General features: G+C 32.8%; 1 protein-coding gene across 3 annotated transcripts; it reads left to right on the top strand.

The window, feature by feature from the left end:
- The first annotated feature begins 12,633 nt into the window (after window positions 1-12,633).
- Window positions 12,634-21,008, top strand: LOC147395788 (uncharacterized). Of its 3 annotated transcripts, none has more exons than XM_086450545.1 (10): window positions 12,639-13,423; window positions 13,524-13,619; window positions 13,818-14,135; window positions 14,230-14,295; window positions 16,182-16,694; window positions 16,770-16,838; window positions 18,995-19,159; window positions 19,505-19,721; window positions 19,810-20,163; window positions 20,451-21,008. In XM_086450545.1, exons 1-10 carry the CDS (start codon window positions 12,713-12,715, stop codon window positions 20,564-20,566), a joined length of 2,625 nt encoding a protein of 874 aa, XP_086306671.1. In that variant the 5' UTR covers window positions 12,639-12,712; the 3' UTR covers window positions 20,567-21,008. The 3 variants fall into 3 exon arrangements, with proteins under 3 accessions (XP_086306673.1, XP_086306671.1, XP_086306672.1); XM_086450546.1 differs by having other exon boundaries at window positions 12,640-13,423; window positions 16,194-16,694; XM_086450547.1 differs by lacking the exons at window positions 19,810-20,163; window positions 20,451-21,008 and having other exon boundaries at window positions 12,634-13,423; window positions 19,509-19,670.
- Window positions 21,009-21,155: the final 147 nt, after the last annotated feature.

Genomic DNA, 21,155 nt, shown 5'->3' with positions numbered 1-21,155 from the left:
AGTAGTAGTCAAAAGAAAGGAATTCTTTTTATGTTTTTTTATGGGTGATTTAGAAATGCCCCTCTAGGTTTTTTTTCAATATTGGAGATATACCTCTGTGTTTTCAAACTGGATGCATACCCCTTGACCTAGGTTTAGGAGGAGAGACTGATGTAAAATGACTTAAATGCCCTTGTCATCAACCTCAAGCAAAAAGCCTCTTCACTTTTCTCCAAGGAAATCTGCATTTTTTCAATTATTAACTTCTGGTGTAAAAAAATATTTATTATTTATTCAACCTCGTCGTCAATGTATTGTAGAAAATTAAGCCTGAGGGGGTTGGTTCAATGGTAATTTCATACCAATAAACAATTAATGCACGTAGGTCATGAGTTTGATACCCAGTATGAGCATTAATTCCTCGGGGGCCACCCATGAGGGTACACCCTCACTTATCTTATGTATATGATGTGTAGGTATTGTACATGACTCGGGACTAATCCTTGGACGAGACTATGGTCTATGAACTGGGCAAAACACAAATACAGGCATGGTCGACTATCCACAGGAATACTTGATTATAAATAAATAAAAAATTCTACCCAAAAATTGTTTCACCTCCTAAAATCCTATTTTGTTCTTGACTTTTGGAGGTTAAAGGAGATAAAATCTTAAGGTTGGGGGGACAAAGGTAAAAATCTTAATCTTTGAGCTATTAAATTTTAAGTCAAACTATTTTTAACTTATTCAATCTCGTCTCTAATGTCTCGTAGAAATCCTTGATTTTCTACCAAAATTTCATCGAAATTTTATTTCTCTAAAAATCTTATATTATTTTTATGATATGAAAATTTAATAAGATAATGTCTTGAACTCATAAAAGAAGATAAAAACCATAAGCTAAGGTATTCAGTTCAAATCCACCCCCCTCCCCCTCCCTCCTTCTTATGGGCCACCCTCAGATATTTATCCTAGAAAATTTTTTGGTGCATGTTGGGAGGGGAGGGGGCAAGGGTTGCACAGCCTTGATGAGTGGTTTGGTGCTCTAAGAGACCTAGATACCTTAGTTTAAAAAAAAAAACCCTTACCCTAATGTTAAAGATGATTGGTCTAGGATGGTAAATCAACAAGAGAATGAAAGTAAGGGCATATATGTCATTTACCTTAGTCTACCAAATGAGACCTAGCTCAAAGGGTAGTCATGAGTTTGAAACACTGACATGGGAGTATAAGAAATATTGACCAAAGTGTGGAGGTGCATTTCTAATCATCTTTTTTTTTATTATAATTTTTTATTACTTTGTCTTCTAACCAATGAAAAAGAAAGAGTAAAAGAAAATCTCTAAAACCGTATGAATTGGATTATTCTACGCTTTGGACTTTTCCTCTTCTTCTTGCTACACCTATGCTCTCCCTATGCGCATGATTAGTGCTTGTCATCACATGGCGCAAGTTAGACAAGTGAGAAATCATAGTAGACATCAACTTTTTGATGTCGTAGCTTTATTTATGTGAACGTGTAAAAAAGAATTACCACCTTTCTTGATTGTCAAAGAGGATCAACAAGATTCAAGAGTGATGTTTGAAATTCAACTCCCGGAAGTACGGGATACGAAAAGATACTACAATAATTCAAGTGATGCCTCTCCTATCCTCCACGAAATTATATTCGAGGCCCACCTAAAATTATATTCTCTTTCAATGGTTAAAAACAGAAAGGAAAGATTTTTTTTTTTTTTTTTTTTTTTTTTTTGGGGGTGTGTGGTCTCTTTGGGATGATTTCTTTTGGGGCTTTTGGAAAAAAAATTGATTAATGATCAAACGATGCGCTGATACATACGCAGTTTGTAGGTGACTTGCATGGCAAGGGCATAGAACCGTAGATCTTTGTCTTTGTGTATCCCGAAGAAAAGATCTATGATTCACGTCAGTCGTGTATGTTTATCACAACTCAAAAATTCACGTTGATGAAATGATCATTGACCTTAGCCTTCTGTTGTAGAGTGATGAAAAATTATTTAAATACTCTCACTTCAACTTCTAGCAAAAACTCTTAATTTTCTATTAAAAGTATGTTAACTTCAATCACTTCAAAAGTTGAATTAATTTTACCCAAAAGTTGAATTTATTAGTTTCAGAGAGAAAAACGAAGTGTTTTTAACTACATGTTGATAGTGACGACATTTAAGTTACTTATTTGAAAACATAAGGTATCTCAAATATTTACCAAAAGGTGGAGGTGTATGTTAAATAAAAAAAAAAAAAAAAATTTAATGGACAAGTTTAGCATCATTTTCAAGAAAATTTATGGGGCGATGCAAAACATTGCAATGTTTTGGGGTGGCTTGAAGTTGTGACCTTGAAGGCTCTTTGGAATGTTTTAAACCAACTCAACCATGGGTCTAAGCTTAATTATTTATTTATTTATTTATGAGTGGTAAGCATAGTCACAAAGTTGGAGGTATGGATTTAAATTGACGAGGGAAAACTTTGAAAAAAATGTTGAAAATAGGAAAAAAAAAAATGGGGGAAAACGATAAAAATAAAAGATAATATATATATATGGGAGCGGTTCAGCAGCCCTAATGTCTTCCAAGCTTCTTGCCAAGCTTTTCAAGCCGTTAGATTATAACGCATCCGATGGTTCGGATCTAATATTACACTTTTATTATAAAACGTATCGTAATTATTAACAGATCCCTCAAAAATTCTTTTATTCTATTTTAACTCCCTCTCTCTTATCAAATCACTTCTCTATCTCTTCGAACCATCTTCTTCGTTCAAACAGAACGAACGTCTTCTTCGTGCTCTCTCTCTCTCTCTCTTTCTCTATAGTTACAGCTCCCATCACTCTCTCGTCTTCGGAGCTCTCTCAACCATCTCTCTCTCTCTCTCAAGTTTTAGATCGAACGACCCGACGCATCTCATCATCTTCGGAGCTCTCTCAGCCTCTCTTGCCGTCACCGTCAATCCCTCTTTATTTTGGTCGATCAAGTATATATTTAACTCTTTTTTTTTTTTTAGGAAAATCGATTGGGGTTTTATTATTTATTGTAGTTCTTGAACTTGAAAGATAATGTGGATGGATGGATTTTTTTTTTTTTTTTTAAGACTCAAACGATTTGAAAAAAATTAGGTTTATTTTTTTTTTTTTTTTGTTCTACTTGTTACAGAATTCCTCTGTTTGAACAATTTTTTTTTTTTTACTGTCTCTTGATTTGTTTTGTTATTTGGATCTTGATTTTTGTAGAAAAAACGACCCCAACTTATGCTAATGCCAATCCAATTCATATGTAAATCAACAAATAATTAGCACACTTATGTCAAAAATAATTAGCACAATTAGTACACTTGTGGTGGTGGGATAGACTCTCTGTAAAAAGAAGATGTGTGCAACTTATGTCAAAAATCTGGTTTTAATACACTAATCATTTTATTCTCAAAACATGTTTTTGTAGTTGAATTTTGCACTTGTATAATCAACGAATTCGTAGATAAATTACCAACAAAGATCGTTGATATGTCAAAATTGTGAGTATTTTATCAACGAATTAGTAAATTATAAAAGTGACAAATTCACTTGTAAAAGTTGGGGTCGTTTTTTTATGATTGGATTGGTCTCTCTTGATTTTTTTTTTATGTTGTTGATTCCGAAATATATGAGAAACTTCGTTCCTATCCAACTCTCTAAAATGTATTACTGAAAGTTGCTCAGCAGATTTTTTTGTAAGATTCTTGATTCTTATGGTTAATAGTATTACTCAAATTGTTTAGATGGCAATGAGAATGCATTTGCAGGAATCATATTGAGACCATCTTTTTTCTAGTGAAGCTAGTGTAGATATTTCGTCTGATTTCCCACAATGTAAATTTAATACTCCAAATATGAATACGTGAGATGTTAAAAGTGACTATACTTGATTTTCTATTAAAAGTATGTTTACTTCAAACACTTCAAAAGTTAAATTAATTTTACCCAAAAGTTGAATGTTATTAGTTTCAGAGAGAAAAACGAAGTGTTTTTAACTACATGTTGATAGTGACAACATTTAAGTTACTTATTTGAAAACATAAGGTATCTCAAATATTTACCAAAAGGTGGAGGTGTATATTAAATCAATTTTTTTTTTTTTTTTTTTTCTAATAGACAAGTTTAACATCATTTTTAAGAAAATTTATGCGGCGATGCAAAACATTGCAATGTTTTGTGATGGCTTGAAGTCGTGACCTTGAAGGCTCTTTGGAATGTTTTAAACCAACTCAACCATGAGTCTAAGCTCAATTATTTGTTTTTTTATTTATGAGTGGTAAGCATAGTCACAAAAGTCGGAGGTATGGGTTTAAAATGGCAAAGGAAAACTTTGAAAAAAAAAAGTTGAAAAGAGGAAAAAAAATGGGGGAAAACGATAAAAATAAAAGATAATATATATATATATATATATATATGGGGGTAGTTCAAGGGACATATGTACATACATATATAAAAACAATGGTTTTTCAAAACATGGGTTAGAGGTTTTGGATTTAACTGATTTTTTGCGAGGATGGTCACTATGATGAGAATATCACCCTCACAAAAAATCAGCTCAATCTGAAACTTCTAAATCCATCCAAAGTGATTTACAAATTATTGGCAAAAAACCAACGGTCCACATTCTAAATCACTTTTAATGGGGTTAGAAGTTTCAGATTGGACTGATTTTTTTTTTGTGGATAATCTTCCCATCATAGAGATCATCCTCACAAAAAATCAGCTCAATCCGAAACTTCTAACCCATATTTTGAAAATTTAGTAATGTTACATTGTTTTTACATATGTCCCTTGATCCGTTTCCTATGTATATATATTTAAAGTAATGAATATATATAATGAAAATTCATAATGATAAGGTCCCAATTATTCAATTTTTAGACCTTAATTGCATTAAGATTACCATTGCATAAATGTTAGTTCCTTTAAATAATTGCAAAATTATTTTATTTATCCAAATTAATAGAGCTAATGATATATTAGTGTTAATTGTAGCGCACGTGGAAGCTAACAAATCGCGAAACAAATACGGTTACAATACACGAGCCGAAAGGAAGCATCCAGAAAAACCTTGAAGGATTTGAGCGCCACGTCACCGCACCGCGGTCATCTCGAGGAATTTGCCCTCGAGATTTTCACAGAAGCTTCCAATTGCTTCGGTGGTTGTAACTGAATGGGTAGTTCGAAGAAAATCATCCGAAAAGTTGACCCGATTACCCGAATACAAATGTTATAAATTGAAGGGTTGATTTTAGAAAAGGGTCCCTCTCCTTGTTCTCTTCTTCTCCAATTGTTGATTGTTCCTCTCTTTAATTTTCTGTAATTTTCTATTGAGAGATCTCTTGAGTGTAGTGAGAACATCAAGAGTGCTCAATTCTTTTTCTTTGTAAATTGTTGGGAGAGCTATAAAAGAAGAATTCTGATTGATCATCATCTTCATCTTCTTCACCTATTCTCTCTTTTCTCTTTTATTATTTTTCTGCAATTACAATGCTTGCAATGATTGGCTAAATTCTCATTAGAGAAGTTAAGGAAACCATAGCAAATTAATCCCTCTAGTGTAGATTTAAATTCTTGCTTTGCTTACATGTTTTAATTCTGAAAATTCTATTCTGATTAAGGTAATCCAACTTATAATTCTGATCCAACTTAGATAGCCATTACTTAGATAAGTTCAAGAATGGCTATGCTATGTGAATAATCAGAATATAAATTGGGCAATCTCCATCATATTAGGATTTTCATGAATAGCTTCTAATTTCTTTCAAAAATTTAATTGATCCATCTTCCGATCCATGAGCAATGACTTGCTCCATGGATTGAGTTAATTTCAGAATTTATCTACACTATGGATTACTTGCAAAGGTTTACTTGACCTCTCTAATCCCTCTCTCTTAGAATTTCAATCTTTATTTTCTGTTTAGATTTCAATTTAGTTTCTACTACAACTTTGTTTTGTTTTTAAAACTAATCTGTTTTTGTTTCTAAATTCTGTTTTGGCATTTTTATCCGAATGAATCCTTGAATCCTCATTGTCCCTGTGGAGCGAATTCGACTTGCCCAAAGTCTTAGTTCAAATCTTTATCTTTGCATCTTTATTGCAAGCTTTACAATCGATCACATAACATCAAGTTATTAGCATCAAATCCCATATTGAAAAAAACAAGAAAGTAATTTAATTTTTTTTTCCTGTGAAAAAAAAAATGGAAATAAAATAATATTTTTGTCACAAATGAAAAAAGTCATGTTTTTTAATCGTTTTAATCGTCAGAGATACAAGACAAGTTTTATTTTTCAAAAAAATGTCATTTTTTGTTACTATGGCGGTAAGTAGGTTTTTAATGGATTCAGCAACTTGGTGTTGTAGCATTGAACAACTCTAAATGTTTGTTTTACAATGATTTAGTATCACACCAAGTAGGGTCAACCTAGGCTCGATTAAGTACCTCTTAATCATCGATTCTTACTCCAAACCCTTTATATTAGTATATGCCTTATAATTCATAATCTATTTTAATGTAATAATTTAATTGTACGTTTTTCTTGAATATTAATCATATTCATCATCGTTGTCAACATATATTCTAACTATTAGGATGTGATGTAAATTTTATTTTATCATTAAACTCTATCAAGAGTCGAGATGAAACCACAATTTTCTTGAAGGAGGGGGAAATTATAGTCAACCGACAGTTAATAATTACGTTACCATACTTTTTCTATAAAAATCAGAAATAGTCATGTACCCCGATAAACAATAAATATACAAAATGATTTTCTTAAAAAAAAATCATTTTTCACATAGCCATTTCTATTGATTTATTTTATTTTATTTTTACAATTTTCCTTGTCTCCTGATTGTATTTTATGCTCTAAAAGCATTGCACATCTGATATCGACTTCAATAACACCTATGTCCTTCGATTTCTTCGATGTCAATGCTCTTCGATTTTTCACCACCAAAGGGAAAAAAATGGGTTATGAGTCCAACATTCTCTTCCAAAGTGAAAGCATGGACTATTCTCACCCATTCATCCTTTTTTTTCTTTTTCTTTTTTCTTTTTTTAAGTTTAGACATGCCACTCCACGTTTTGGTCAATCTTAGAGAAACCCTTTGTGTTTTCAAACTCATGGCATGTCTCCTTGACATAGGTCTTCTTCTTTGAGTCTAACATAAATGCCTTAACCTTCAATCTCTACTCAAATTCCTTGATCTTCTCCCAAAATTAATCATCTTAAATCTTCACTTTCAACTCTAAGATTCTATTTTATAAAACCTTCAAACTTTAAGAACAAGATTTAAATTTTGACAAAGTAGAAAGATAGATTTTTGGGAAAGAAAATCAAGGGTCTTTACAAGACTTTGAAGATTGTTGATCAAAGACGGGGTTTGAATAGCTTAAAAATAATTTCTTATAGTTTGACAATTAGAAAATGAAAGACTTATAAGGTAAACTAGTCTTCAATCTAAACATTCGGTCTCCTAACTTCAAATATCAAGAATAATATAGAATTTTTGGGAAAGTAAAACAATGGATTTTGGGTAGAAAAATCAAGGATTGGAAATGAGATTGATTAGGTAAAAAATATTTTACCCTGGAAGTCAACAATTTGAAGATGACAGATTTTATTGGAGAAAAAATTACAAAATTTTGACTAAAGGTTGAAGACAAGGTTACTTTACTTTAGTCTCTCGTACAAAACCTAGGTCAATGAGGTCATATCACTAGTTTAAAAATAAGGGGAGAGGGGCATCTCCAAGATCGATCAAAACATAGGGTATCTCTTAAAATTAAGAATGAAATTAACCCTCCCCCACCTTTCTAGCTCCACCACTAAATTTATGAGCTATATCTTTTGTTAAGACATATATAACCCAAATTAATGTGATAAATGCATGATGCACATGTTTATTTTTGGTTGGCAATTATTGCAAGATGTTTTAAGTATGAGAAAGATATTAGGTGAAAATCTTTATGTTCTTAGAAATAGGAGAAAAATCGAGATTTTGATGGTCCAACTATGCGTGCCTTATTAATGAGTTCGTCGATACATCAACAATATGTTGTAGTCAACAATGCGCCCTAGATGCATTAAATATTTATCGCAAACTGTTTTTTAAGATTTTCAAAAATTAGAACCCTTATCATATAGACTATAATTTCCTTAAGTCCTTTTCCTATGTTTACTATTATAATGAAAGAAGACTTTTAAAAGTAGTTGAAACCAAATTTATTTTCCTAAAAATGCTCTCACATACACATTTAGTCTTATTATTGTAAAGGTCATTTTCATCAAAAATAAAGAAAATTGGGAAAATTACTTACACGACTTGAAAGAGGGATTTCTTTCTGAATAATCCCCAACTTTTGGGGTGGTAGCTTGATAGTCCATTTAGTAAATTTTTTATTTATTAATGGTCTCTCGTTATTGTCGAGCTCACCACTTTTTATTGTTGAGTTCAACATTTTTTATTGTTGAATTCGACAAATTTTTTTTTTTTTAAATGTCAAACTTGATAATAAAAAGCGGTGAACTCAACGTTGATAAAGCCCACCTATTTTATGTCAAACAAAAAGTGGTAAAACTCACCTATTTTCATTTTTCAACTAAAAATTTGACATAATGACTCATCTAGATAATTTCAAACTAAAAGAACCATCCTTGATCAATTTTTATCCTAAAATGGAATAAAAAAAATCGAAAAAACCCCTAAATTTTTCACATATATTTTTAAAATGTTTGAAAAAACACTTGAAAATGGATTCTTCTTTCTTCTCAAATCCTCTATGACGAAATGGAGTCTTCGAAACTCGATTGGGATGTTGAAAATCCAATTTATTTATTTATTTAATGAAAATGATGAGTTTGAATGATTATGACAAATTCAACATTTCAATCATGAAAATATGGGAAATGGAGTTCAGGGACTGATTAGAAAGAAAAGTTTTACTAAATGAACTATTAAGAGAAATCTTAAAACTCAATGACTAATTAGAAAGAAATCCTTTTAAGTATTTTTTTCCAATAAAATTACAACCCCATGACCCTTATAATCATGCTAGTTAGTTTTTGGAAATTAAAAAAATCATTTTGTTATGTCATTTTCAAAATCACCTTAGTTAATATTTTAAATTACTAAAAGACCCTTACAATTACAATCCACGATCCCTATACCTTTTTTTTTTCAATGAACTATCTGGACCTCTTAGAGCACCCGAATAATCTTTAGGCACACGCAATTCCTTTCCCCCACACGCACGAGGTATGTTTGGGATAAGTCCTTGTAGTCTCATTGCACCCCCCTCCCCCCTATTTGCAAGTGTTTCTCTCCACATGTTCATCATAAATTTTTTTTTTTTTTATCACAAATTTATTTTCTTAAAAAATTCACACGTATTTCATTTCTAGAACATTATTTTTTGATAAGTGTATTGTTCTTCATTTTTCATCTAATTTTTATGAAAGTTACTTGTATAATTCATTTGTTCGATGAGAGTTCATACTCAATGAGCTTAATAAGAAGAAGGGCCTGAGTGAGTGATGAGATGTTGGAGGATGTTAAAATACTAATGAAAGCATCTTGATTTACATGCAAATCTGATTTGATGAGTGCGGAATTTTGAACCTTTGAGTTGCAACCTCGTTTAGATCGATTTATGAAAAATGACGATAATTCACAATAGAGATTTACCAAATACTCTTAACACGAGATTAATCATTAGATCGATCAACATATGATTTACTAACTATTTTTATGGTCCACTGAATTATACTATAGAGCTGCTATTTACACTCAACTTTTACTTGTTACAACCCAATTAAATTCAAATAATAATAATAATAAAAATAGTGGATAATAAGTAAAAGTTAGTTTGAGAATAGAAATTGTTTCTTTTTTGTTTACATTTATATTTGATAGATTTAGGATTTTATATGAGTAACGTTGAAGTTATTTGAATGTTTTGTAATATCGAAGTTGTGGACCTCGGTCCATGCTCTACATAGTCCTGTGGTTCATGCAACCTTTTCTCATATATATGATAACAACCAGATCATTAAGGCACTTTTATAAAAGTTAAATGTTTAAAAAAAAAATTGAAACTTTTGTCTTTTAAAAACATTAATTCAATCAAAAAAATAAAAAAAATTCTGGATTTTAGAGTAGGTTCTATGATATGAAATCATGATTTTGAGCTACAAACAAAGATAATATCCTTGAAGCACATTCAACGAGATCATAATTTTTAACTGAAAATACACGTAAACGAATCGATCCACCATCAAATCAGATCCAATCATGATTTATCTCAATGTAAAGTGGTAGACACAATATCAACAAGTCATCTTAGTTATAAAATTGTAGTTTTTATCATCTACAAGGGATGCCAACAAATTATCCATGTCCACTAGGATAGACCATAAGCAATCTATCTTGACTAAAATAGGAGGCCCTGTACAAGTAATGTAATTCATGGTTTCAAATCTTGGTTTGACATCTCGACTCGTTCATGGACGAGATCGAGTTGTCTGGGTTGAGTCAATTCATCTTGAATGATGTAACCATTTAACTTGGTTTACAATTATTTATATAAATTTAGATGAAAATAATTATAGTTTTTTTCTTAAATATAAAATAAGATAGATTAAAAGATATTTAGAGATAAAATCATATTTTATTTAGATAATATCTGTATTTAAATCCTAAAAAAATTAATTATTTTAATTAAAATATACAAAATCCCTGATAGCTCGTCAGAGTTTCACAAACGATAATTTGAATATATCCTTTGAGTCATCTTGTTTATCCCCCAAGATTTGCATAGTGGAGATGTCGTAACTAATCGTCTCATTTATGATTGACATCGAGATGACTCTGGCGAGTCATCTTGATCTTGGACGAGATTTGAAACTAGGATGTAATTTGAAAAACGAAGATAATTCGATTGGGTTTCAACTTTTAAAAAAGATCATATCGAAACCCTAAAATGATTTTTATTTTTAGTTTTTAGGTTGCAACAGTTTTAGCACATAAAATATGAATATATTGTTCAAAGTGTTTTAAAACAACCTCCAAATTAGTCATGCAAGAAACAAATCTAGAAGTCTTCTATTTTTTACCCATCTTTTTGACATTGTATTGGTTTTACATGGATGCTTATGATGCAAAAGTGTTGGCAAAACTAAGAGACGTGCCACAGTGACTCGATATAACACTGAAAATAGTGATGAATGTGTAGAGAATCATCATTGTCCTTGAGTGTATGCCACTTGTGTCTCCAGAAAAAGCATCTATGATTTTTTGCACACTCAAATATACTCTTAATGCTACTTCGAGTATATGTCAAGTCACTTTAGAATTTTCCAAAACTTATTATTTGACTGAAAACAATACTCTTGTGTGATGCAGAAGCACCCAAATACCTTACAAATCTGACAATGAATACAAAATATCTATGCACAAGAGAAGAAAAACACCAATTACACATGAAATAATATTTTTCGTGGTTTGACAAAATTGCTTAAGTCTACGAGCAACAATGAAGATTTCTTATTGATGAAGTCACGAAAAATAATATAATTTTGAGATTTTTCAAAGAACAAATATATGCCTATAGACCTTCAAATCCCTGATACTCTGTGATGAACCCATTCTGCATACCTCCACAAAAGTAAGTTTAGATTAGGACTATAAACAATATCTTGCACCATGAGAGTTTGTGTGTCGATGACCTTGATCATGAACCTCACATGTGATACTAAGTTATGGTGGCATACCAAGTATGCTAAGATGGAAAATGAATAACTTACTATCAATACATGAGTCAAATTTGAAAAGAAAACCAATGAAACCAGAGGAGAAACAAATCAAATAAAGATCAAACCAACTAGGAATTTCTTTTTTTTGGTCGTGTGTTCGAAACTGGATAGTCCCCTAACTTACCTTTTTGCATGTTGGGAAACTTTCGTGGGATCAGGACATGAGACAGTATGTACTCGTTCCATCCCAAAAGTCTTTAAATAATTTCAATAGTTACTTGCAATTATGATCAGACTCATATAAAATCCTAAACCAAAAAAAAAGTAGAAAGCTAGCAAACGAAAAATGAGAGAACTTCTGTTGGTACACAAACTTTTACTTATTCTCAATCATTCACTTATTTTTTTATTTTTAATTATGGTATAATAAGTAAGAATAATGATGAATGCACGCAATTTTAGGTATGCTGCTGATGTGGCGAGGGCATAGAACTGTATATCTTTTTCATATGTATCCCAAAGAAATAGATATTCGGTTAAGTGCCCTTGCCATGTTAGCCGCGTACCAAAAAATGTATGCATTCATCACGACTCACTAAGTAATAGTTGGAGTGCCAATAGCAGCTTTGAAAATAGACTTAGGATCCAATACGGTGTTCAGTTTCTATAAAACAGAAGGGGTGTCTACGTGGCATGCTTTATTGGTGTTTAAAACAGTTTAATGTATTTATTTCCCAATCAAATTATGACACGTAGACACATATCCTATCTATAGAAACGGGACACAGTATCGGATTTCGACTCTTTAAAATATACATAAATCCGTCGGTGCATCACCACTAGTGTACATTAGTTCCCACCATCCCTAAATTCCCAGCTCTATGAGTCACGCTCCTCCCACATTCCAACGTTGACGTATACTACAGTGAACGGTGTGCGTACATGCTAAACGTGCGCACCAAGAGTCTTTTATACAAAATCAACAAAGAACCAGAGTCGTCTTCGTCTGGTTCATCAATGGCGGAAAAACAAGCTGAAGACGAAGATGATGAGTTCTTCGGAGACTTCAATTTCGTCCCATCTTCTAATCCGAACCAGAACAATAGAGTAGATGACGATGATGATTGGGGAGATTTCATGGATAATTTCTCTCAAAAACAAGATTTCTTCGGAAACTCTCTTCAATTTCAGATCTCTAATGGATTATTAGGTTCTCAAAACCCTAGTAATATCGATCCGATTCCTTTGTTTTCTGATCCGTCGACGAATCCCCCAAAATTGCAACCGAGCCATATAGAATCAGTCGGGAAAACCTGGGAGAAGCCTCGAGGAGCTTTGCCTCTTTCGATCTTTGGAGATGAGGAAGAGGAATCGGAATCGGATTCGGTCAATCCTTCATTCGATGATGCTCGGGACTGGAACATGTTTTCTCCTAAACCAGAATCAACCGTGAAAAATGGGTTAAATTCTGGATCTGAGAACGGTATTAAGGATCTTATTGTTAATTTGTACAGTAAGTCTGAGCAGATCAAGAACGATAATGAGTCAAATTCGAATCTGGTTGACGAAAATGGGGATTTTGATGAAGAAGGTTGGGAATTCAAGGATGCGTTCTCGGAATCCAGAGGCGGAGATAGCGATATTGGCATAAAGGTGAAGAATTATAGATTTTTTAAGCTTAGTTTTAGATGTTTCTATTATCTTTGTCAATGAAAATTTCGCCTTTTTTTTTTCCCTTCCTCTTTGTTGTTAGAAAGTTGAGGAAGATTCTGATTTATCGGGAATTAGAGTTGAATCAGCAACACAGACAACAACTTCAATATCAATAACAAACAAAGATGAATCTCAGGTTGGTTAATTTTCCAGATTTTATCAATTATAATCAGGAAAGTACTTGATATGATACATATTTACTGCCCCTCTCTTAAACACAGACAAAAACTCTTTTTCATATTTAGTTGTTCACACTGTTACATGCACTTGATTTTTCTGTGACGAAATTACATTTTTAGGGATATTTAAATTTTATATTTTTTTGAATGTGAAGGTTGATGGAAGAATGTGGGGAAGTACTGAAGGACACAAAATTATGTCTGGATTTAGAGAAAATGGACAACATGGTGGTGATTGGTTTGTTAATTCAGATGGGTTTTCTTTAAACCCTACCAAAATTGATAATGCATTTGATTTCAAATCTGGTGTAACAACTCCCAATGGTCATACCTCAGATATATTCAGTCAATTCATGGAGTCTGGGACTGAAAATGGATTGAATGTTGGTGATAATTTTGATCCTGGTGAGAATTTATGCGAGTTTAAGGATGCATTTTCAGAGAATGGAGAAAGAAATTACTCTCCTGGGCAGGTAACGATTCTTTTGGATTTTTTCATGTATTTTCATTTAAAATTGATGAAAGTGTGAAAACTATGATCTTCTAACATTTATTATTGAATTCTAGGAAGAGCCAAAGGTTGCTGATTCAGGAGTTGAAATGGAAGTACTCACATTTAATGGTGAAATTGAGGTTGGTAATTTATTTTATTTGTTTATTGCTTGTGAAATTTTTATATTTTTCTAAGAGCTTTTTTAGCTAGCATTTTATGTAAAACTGATGGTATCTTTATAGAATGAAGTGTTTTCATTGGTATTTATATAATTGATGTGATTTGTTTAATTTATAGGGAGATGTATAGTTTTTAATTTGGCATTTTTGCTTGCGTTTTGAGTAAACTCAAGGTGATAAGTTGGGAATTTACTAGTTATGAACCTCCTACAATCATCAAAATTCAAAATTCAAATTAGTGGGTAATTTTTTTTCTGGTTGTCTTCAATTTCTGGTTTCCTCCTATGGTTGTCTTCAATTTCCAGCTGCCTACTATGGTCACCCTTAGCTTGAATGCTTCACAAAAATAAGGCGATGGCATGCCTATCATGCTGATGGAAATGTGCCACATGGCTTGCACAAAGCATCAATACCTTTTTAACTTGCATTTATTATTTTAATCTCATAAACCAACTCTATGTCATCTGCAAATATCCATCTGATGGTTCTTCCCTTTAATATGAGCAGTTAATTTTTCCACACTGCAAAAAAGATTTGGAGTCAGGGCTGACCCTCCATGTAAAACACACTGTAACTGGAAACTCCTCTGTCTCCCCTTGTTTTTACTCTAGTTAACACTCCGTACTTGTCCTTAATGATATCAATGTATCTGTTGGGACTCCTTTCTTTTCCCAATATCCGTGACATTAATTATCTGAGTCTATGTTGTATGTTTTCCCAAATTCAATGAACTGTGATGCTAGTTGACTATTATAAATTGAATAATTGATCACCATGTATGCAATTACTTCAATACATTGTTATGCAAGGGATATTTTGTTCGAGTCCCTAGTAAGTCTAAATTGGACGCCAATCATAACTACATGAGGTGACCGTCTTTTATCAACCAATGAAGCAAAGGATACCAAAGTTAAAGTTCAACCTTACTTGAAGCACATTAGCCCTCTAACCAAGAACCACAGAACTTGGGCACTACTCAGTACTTTGAGGAACACTCTTTTTGTAATGTTTTGTGCTTATTGATATCGTATGTATGAGAATGTGTTACTAGCCATCTCACTCGAGGTTTAAACATTCCTGAAACATTCAATATTTTGGGGTCAGTGTTTTGTTCCGGTCTTGAATGAAACAGGAATGTTTTGCCGAAATATTCCGAAACAGCACGAAACTTTGAATCATGGTCTTATTTATTCTGATCCATCTCATTGGGCTAAAATGTTGCATGAAACCTTTTGAGTGTTGGCCAGGATGTTTGATAGATGATGATTGAATTAGGAAATTTTTTTTGTGCATGATGAGGTGAAGCATTGGGAAAAGACGTATTTAGACTTATGTGAACAGACCAATTTCCCATTCAACTCTTTCTTGAGCCATATTTTTAATCAAGGCACTTGTCTTCATAAATTTTCTTATTACCTCCATTCATTTCCTATTCGGTATTCCTCTCGTCCTTTTCAAGTCTTCGACTTGCTCCTTCTCCCTGGTGCCATTATTGGTCGTTGTTGCATAGGACCAAACTCTCTCTATCAATTTACCTTAAATTTATCTCCAGTTTTAGCTATCCCTAAATACCCTCAAATGTACTTATTTCTTTATATTTAAAAAGGGCTTGGTGCCCAGGTACAGGTATGCCGTCAGACAGTGAACTCATCGTAGGCTATTTTAGTGGATAAAATAATCTTCCCTAATTGGACTCTCTGCACCATTTTCTTTATATTGATTTTTAGCTTCCTAATTGATCTGTTTCTGTTTATTGTTTACATCTGTTATTTATTGTTATATTGAAGTTCACTAGCAGGGCATGCTTTTGTTGAGCTTATCTTGATCATTGAATAAAAAATTAACAGGTTCCTTTTCAGGGTGACAGAAAATGGTCGGAGAATCATCAAGGTGCACTGCCTCTGTCAATTTTTAGCAATGGGAAAGAGGATTCTGACGATTCCTTATTTGTTCAAGATTTATTTTCATCCAGATCCACCACGTTCATGAAAAATGGAATCAACAGTCAGGTTTTCAGTTCGGATGTTTCTCTCAATGACCTCATATCTAATTTATACAGTCAGACTGAGAAGATCCCGACTGCTGGTTCTACTCAACAAGCTGAAAATGGATTCGATTCAACTCAGACACACTTGGATTCTAATTTACTAATTGGAGAAGATGATTTTGATGAAAATTCATGGGAATTCAAAGATGCATTCTCAGAAGAGAGGGCAGAAGATCAAAGTTCTGTGATTGGTCTAGGAGATATACAAAAACAGTTTCCTATTGAATCAAAGCTGAAGAATTTTGTAGATTTGTACTCTAGATTGAAAGAGGAATCTTTCTTCATTGCAAATCATCATCTTGACGGTCTAAAGGTTGGTGCTCTTCATGATTAAGATCTTTCTTTAACACATAACATTACTAAATTTGTGCAATATGGTTGTTGTTAGAAAGCTCAAAACGTTGCTGCTCTTTCGGGTGAAGATGCACAAGCAATGGCCCTCCATGAGGAAATCCAGGTGTGTTATTTGACCGAGTTATTTGTATTCTACCTTTGGTTTAAACATTATTTGTATTATTTATGCTTAGATTTTCTTAGTTGAAGTTATGATATCGAGAAGTTTGGGGGACTGAATAAAAAATTTGAGACCTATTTATTTTACATGTATACTTCAAATGGATGTTTTACCTTATTTGAACACTTCAAATGTCAATGTCCATGACATATGCTGGCCGTGCCTTTGCCAAACCTGGGTGACATATTGTGGTTTCTAGGGAGTTGAATGTATCCCAGTTTGATTTGGAGGGGATGGCTTCTTCAGTCAGACCTGAGCATTGGTCTGGCTTTGATTTTTGAGCTACAAACCTTCAAGCCTTGGGCTTGAGCATTCAAGCTGCACGCTGACCTATGCCGTTGTTGGTCTTCATAGTACATTACCTAGTGACATCTCAATAGAGTATTAAAAACTTACTTGGGTACATTTTATGAGACCTTAAATGGGAGTGTGCTCACTAGAGCTTTTATTTTTATTTTTATAGCCGTGGAGGTTACCCTTAAACTTTGCTTAACGATATTCACTTGTTCCTTAACTTTTTTTTGTCGAGGCTCAGTTATTTTTATACTTTGCTGTGCTTGGATAAATTGGTTACCACATACTACCCTTGTAATAATTTTTATGATAATCTTCTCTATTGTATAATTTTTATTTTTATTTCCATTGCTCAACTTATCATCATCACTATATTGGACTTTTGTCATCTATGTACATGTGTGACTTCTTGTACTGTCAATATTTAAGTTTTTATATTGTAGTTTACACATTTTTCCTTTTCTTTAAAAAGTTTCATACTCTTTTAAATATGAGGAACTTAGTGAACAATGCAACGACTGAAATAGTTTAGGTTAAATACCCCAAGTGCAGGGTTGTAGTGAAGTGGTAAAATCTCGGGAGTCCAAGGCCGCCATGGGGATTATGTAAAAATTGAAATAAAACATGGATAAGGTGGAATAAGATTTGACTTAAACTGTTAAAAAGATGATTTTCCACATTTTCGTATGGAACAAAAATTAAAAGATTTAAAATAGAAATTAAAAAGCGCTAAGGCATCGAGGATCCACTCAAAAATCACAATTTTATTCATTCAATATTTTTTCTCGGTTAGGTTCGAATAAATATTCTTCCTAACCGGATGATATGACAATTAAACCAAAAATTATTTTCTAAAATATTTTGGAAAATATAAGATTGCCACGTGTTGCACATTCACATACCACAGGGATTCATTAAACAATCAATATAATAATCATCCACAATGAATCAAGAAAAATTTTCAAGTATTCAATGTGATGATTATAGACAAAAGCTCAAAAATAATTTATAGATATATAATTAAAAAAAAATAATTAACTCACCTTAAATTAATACAAAAAATATATAAACATTAATCCACCATTGTTGATCGAAATAAAATTACAATCTTTGAGTTTCACCCTTAGCCCTAATTAGGATTTTAGCCAACAATCTCCATAGAATAGTCCTACAAAATTATTAAATAAAAAATCTAAAAAAATAAACTAAAAGAAATTAAAGAGGGATAGAGATTAGAAAGATTGGAGAAGAAGAAGAAGAAGAAGAAGAAAATAATTAAAAGTCTAGAGAAAATAAATAATGTTAAGAGAATAGAAAAAAAAAAGATACTAATTAAAAATAGAAGGTGAGAGATGTAGTAAGGAGAGAGAATTTAACACGTGGAGGAAAGAGAGAGAGAAATAGAAACAAAAAAGATATGGAGAGATGTATGAGGTCTTTCAGAATAAGACAAAATATGAGAGAATTTTATTATTTTACTTAAGAGAATGTGCAGAGATTTTAATTTTTTGAAAACTTTTCTTCATTTCTTTAGCCCTTCCTTTTACTTGTCTCGTGATTGCTCTTCCACGCTTTTGCATGTTTTATTCACCAAAAATCCATCTTTAGCATTTTTATCTCAATTTGAACCTCCAAGACCTACAAGAAAGAAAATTCAATTAATTAGGCTATATTAATCAAATTAACATTAATTAATCACCACAAATTAAGGGTAAATATCATCAATTTGCACAATTATCAAACACATAAGACAGATTTACGAAATTTCTGTTGTACATATGTCCAATGTAATTTATCTGTTTCAGGCAGTTCATGAGAAATTGAACCAAGAGAATGCAGTCTCCAAAGAAGTTTGCTTGGAGGAGCATCCAACAAGAAATATTTGTGTGACTGAATTGCTAGAAGTTATGAAGGAACCAAAGTTTCAAATGCTTGAATCAGAGTATCACTTGTCAAACAGAATATCATTAGTACGTGCCTCTTTTCTTATTTCTGACACTAGTGCAACAAAAACTTGTATTTCTCTATATGAAAATACATATTCTTTTGTTATATTTTGAATTTTTTGTGAAGGGTAATAAAATAAAATGGGATCAACTCCACAATCATAAGTTGACACTAGTGTCGCTTATTAAAAAATACCTTAGAAATAAATTTCTACTGGTTTGGAATTTTCAAAGCAGTTGATATCATCAAAGCCTTATCCCACAAATTTGGGATCTGAACTTGAAGTTAATTATTTATCCATTTTACTTGCAACTTGTCTGGAATCAATAGCACGCTCTAGCTAACTTGTACAGTTGTGTCGTGATTAGGCAGAGAAGCATTTGAGCTCAGCAATTGCGCTATTTGAGCATGCCATTTCAATGGTAAATGTCCTGACTTTAGGATCCTTGGAAGACCAATCCAGTTATACTACCACATGGTCTAAAATGATCTCAGTCTGTGCTCAAGAGCTGAAACATGGGGACTCCATTTGGAAGCAAGCGTTACAAAAGAATGTCCACAAGCAACTATTATCTAAATCTCAAGGTATTTGTTTGACTTTGCTTTAGTTCTGTTTTTTATTTTTCAGTCACTTTTTTCTCTGTCTTCAATAATAATTCTTTAATAAATACAGGTCAACGATACATTGTTGCCCTAGGAGAAATTTACAGAGTGGTTAAAATTCTGAGAACCTCAGTAACACTTTACAAACCTTGGATACTGTCGAGCGTCATGGACCCTACACACCCTACACATATCTTCTCTCTTTTGGAGGATTGTGATTCTGTATGGTCAGGATCCGGATTAGAAGAAGCTCTCCAGAGTATCTCTGATATAGTTGGTTTTGGATACAAAGGGACTATCAAGGCATTACTGGAATCCATCAAGTTTTTTCATGATCTCGATGTGCCCGACCTTCAAAATCATGTTTTTGCACTGCAGGAACCCATTTGCAGGCTATCAATGTTGTCTCCGAGAATGGTGCCAGGTATGTTGGAAATCTTCAATCCATAATTTTGGAAGAATAATCTGTAGGTAAGGAGAAGCCATCATCCTTGCCTGTCTACATGTTGCATACCCATACGAGATTGGGCTCCACTATTTAATGGATCCCACCTAGATCTTGTTGACCAAAAAGTCTTTCTGATCAAAAGATCCTAATTTCTGATTTTGGATGATGGCTTCTTCCCTTCTAGGACTGGTCTTGTAATTCTTTGAATTTAACATCATTTCACTATCTCCTCACCTTGGTCACTATTTGTCAAATTAAACCAGACATGAAGATGGTGGTCTGGAATGGGGAGCACTACTTTCTCACGCTAGCAAACTTGTGGGCCAATCTTATATCTTCCGATCCATCAAAATTACCACACATACATGTTGGCTTATGAGAAAAACTGTGCATACCTTGTAGCCAAGATTTATGAGAGTTTCTTAGTCAACCTCGTAACCGAATCAGAACGATTTCCTTCATGATGAGGTATTTGCTTCAGCTATCGTGGAGGGGCAAAGAACACTTGATTGGAATTTTAGAAGAACCATGTCATACTAAAACTGCTTATGCAGTTGGCTCTCAGGCTATGTGGCCCCTACTCCAGTTGGGCTGTTGGTGATGAGGATTGGTTTGATCAATTAAACTACAATTCATTCTTTCTTTCTTTTTTTCAAATCTTGTTGGCATTCTTTTTAGGAAAGCTTGTAGCATAGTACTTAGGTGTCTTGAGAACTTTTCAATTGTAAGTGGTGTGAGATTCAGATATTTGGGGTGTATTGTCGATACACCCATATAGCTTTACAGATAGTAATGGTGGTGGAGCAAATGATCCTTGTTCATCTCCTCCCTGGTATTGTTTATAGCAAATTCATGTCATGGAACTAGATAAGAGTATAGGGAAGGACTCAAAAGCCTAATCAACCGAGTCGATAATCCAAATTTTTTTTTTTTTTTTGGTCAACGAATTTGCATGTGTTGTCTGTTAG

This window comes from Akebia trifoliata, chromosome 8, assembly GCF_017979445.1.
Source record: "Akebia trifoliata isolate Shusen 1 chromosome 8, ASM1797944v1, whole genome shotgun sequence".
NCBI lineage: Eukaryota > Viridiplantae > Streptophyta > Magnoliopsida > Ranunculales > Lardizabalaceae > Akebia > Akebia trifoliata.
The sequence above is the reverse complement of the archived record's forward strand: the minus strand, read 5'-3'. Positions and strand labels throughout refer to the sequence as shown.

Bases quoted from the DNA above. Each gene is read 5' to 3' on its own strand.
- LOC147395788 (XM_086450545.1), top strand. From the start codon at position 12,713: ATGCTAAACGTGCGCACCAAGAGTCTTTTATACAAAATCAACAAAGAA. The intron at 14,296-16,181 runs GTTGGTAATTTA...AAAAATTAACAG, and splicing joins CATTTAATGGTGAAATTGAG to GTTCCTTTTCAGGGTGACAG. The intron at 19,722-19,809 runs GTATTTGTTTGA...TAATAAATACAG, and splicing joins ACTATTATCTAAATCTCAAG to GTCAACGATACATTGTTGCC.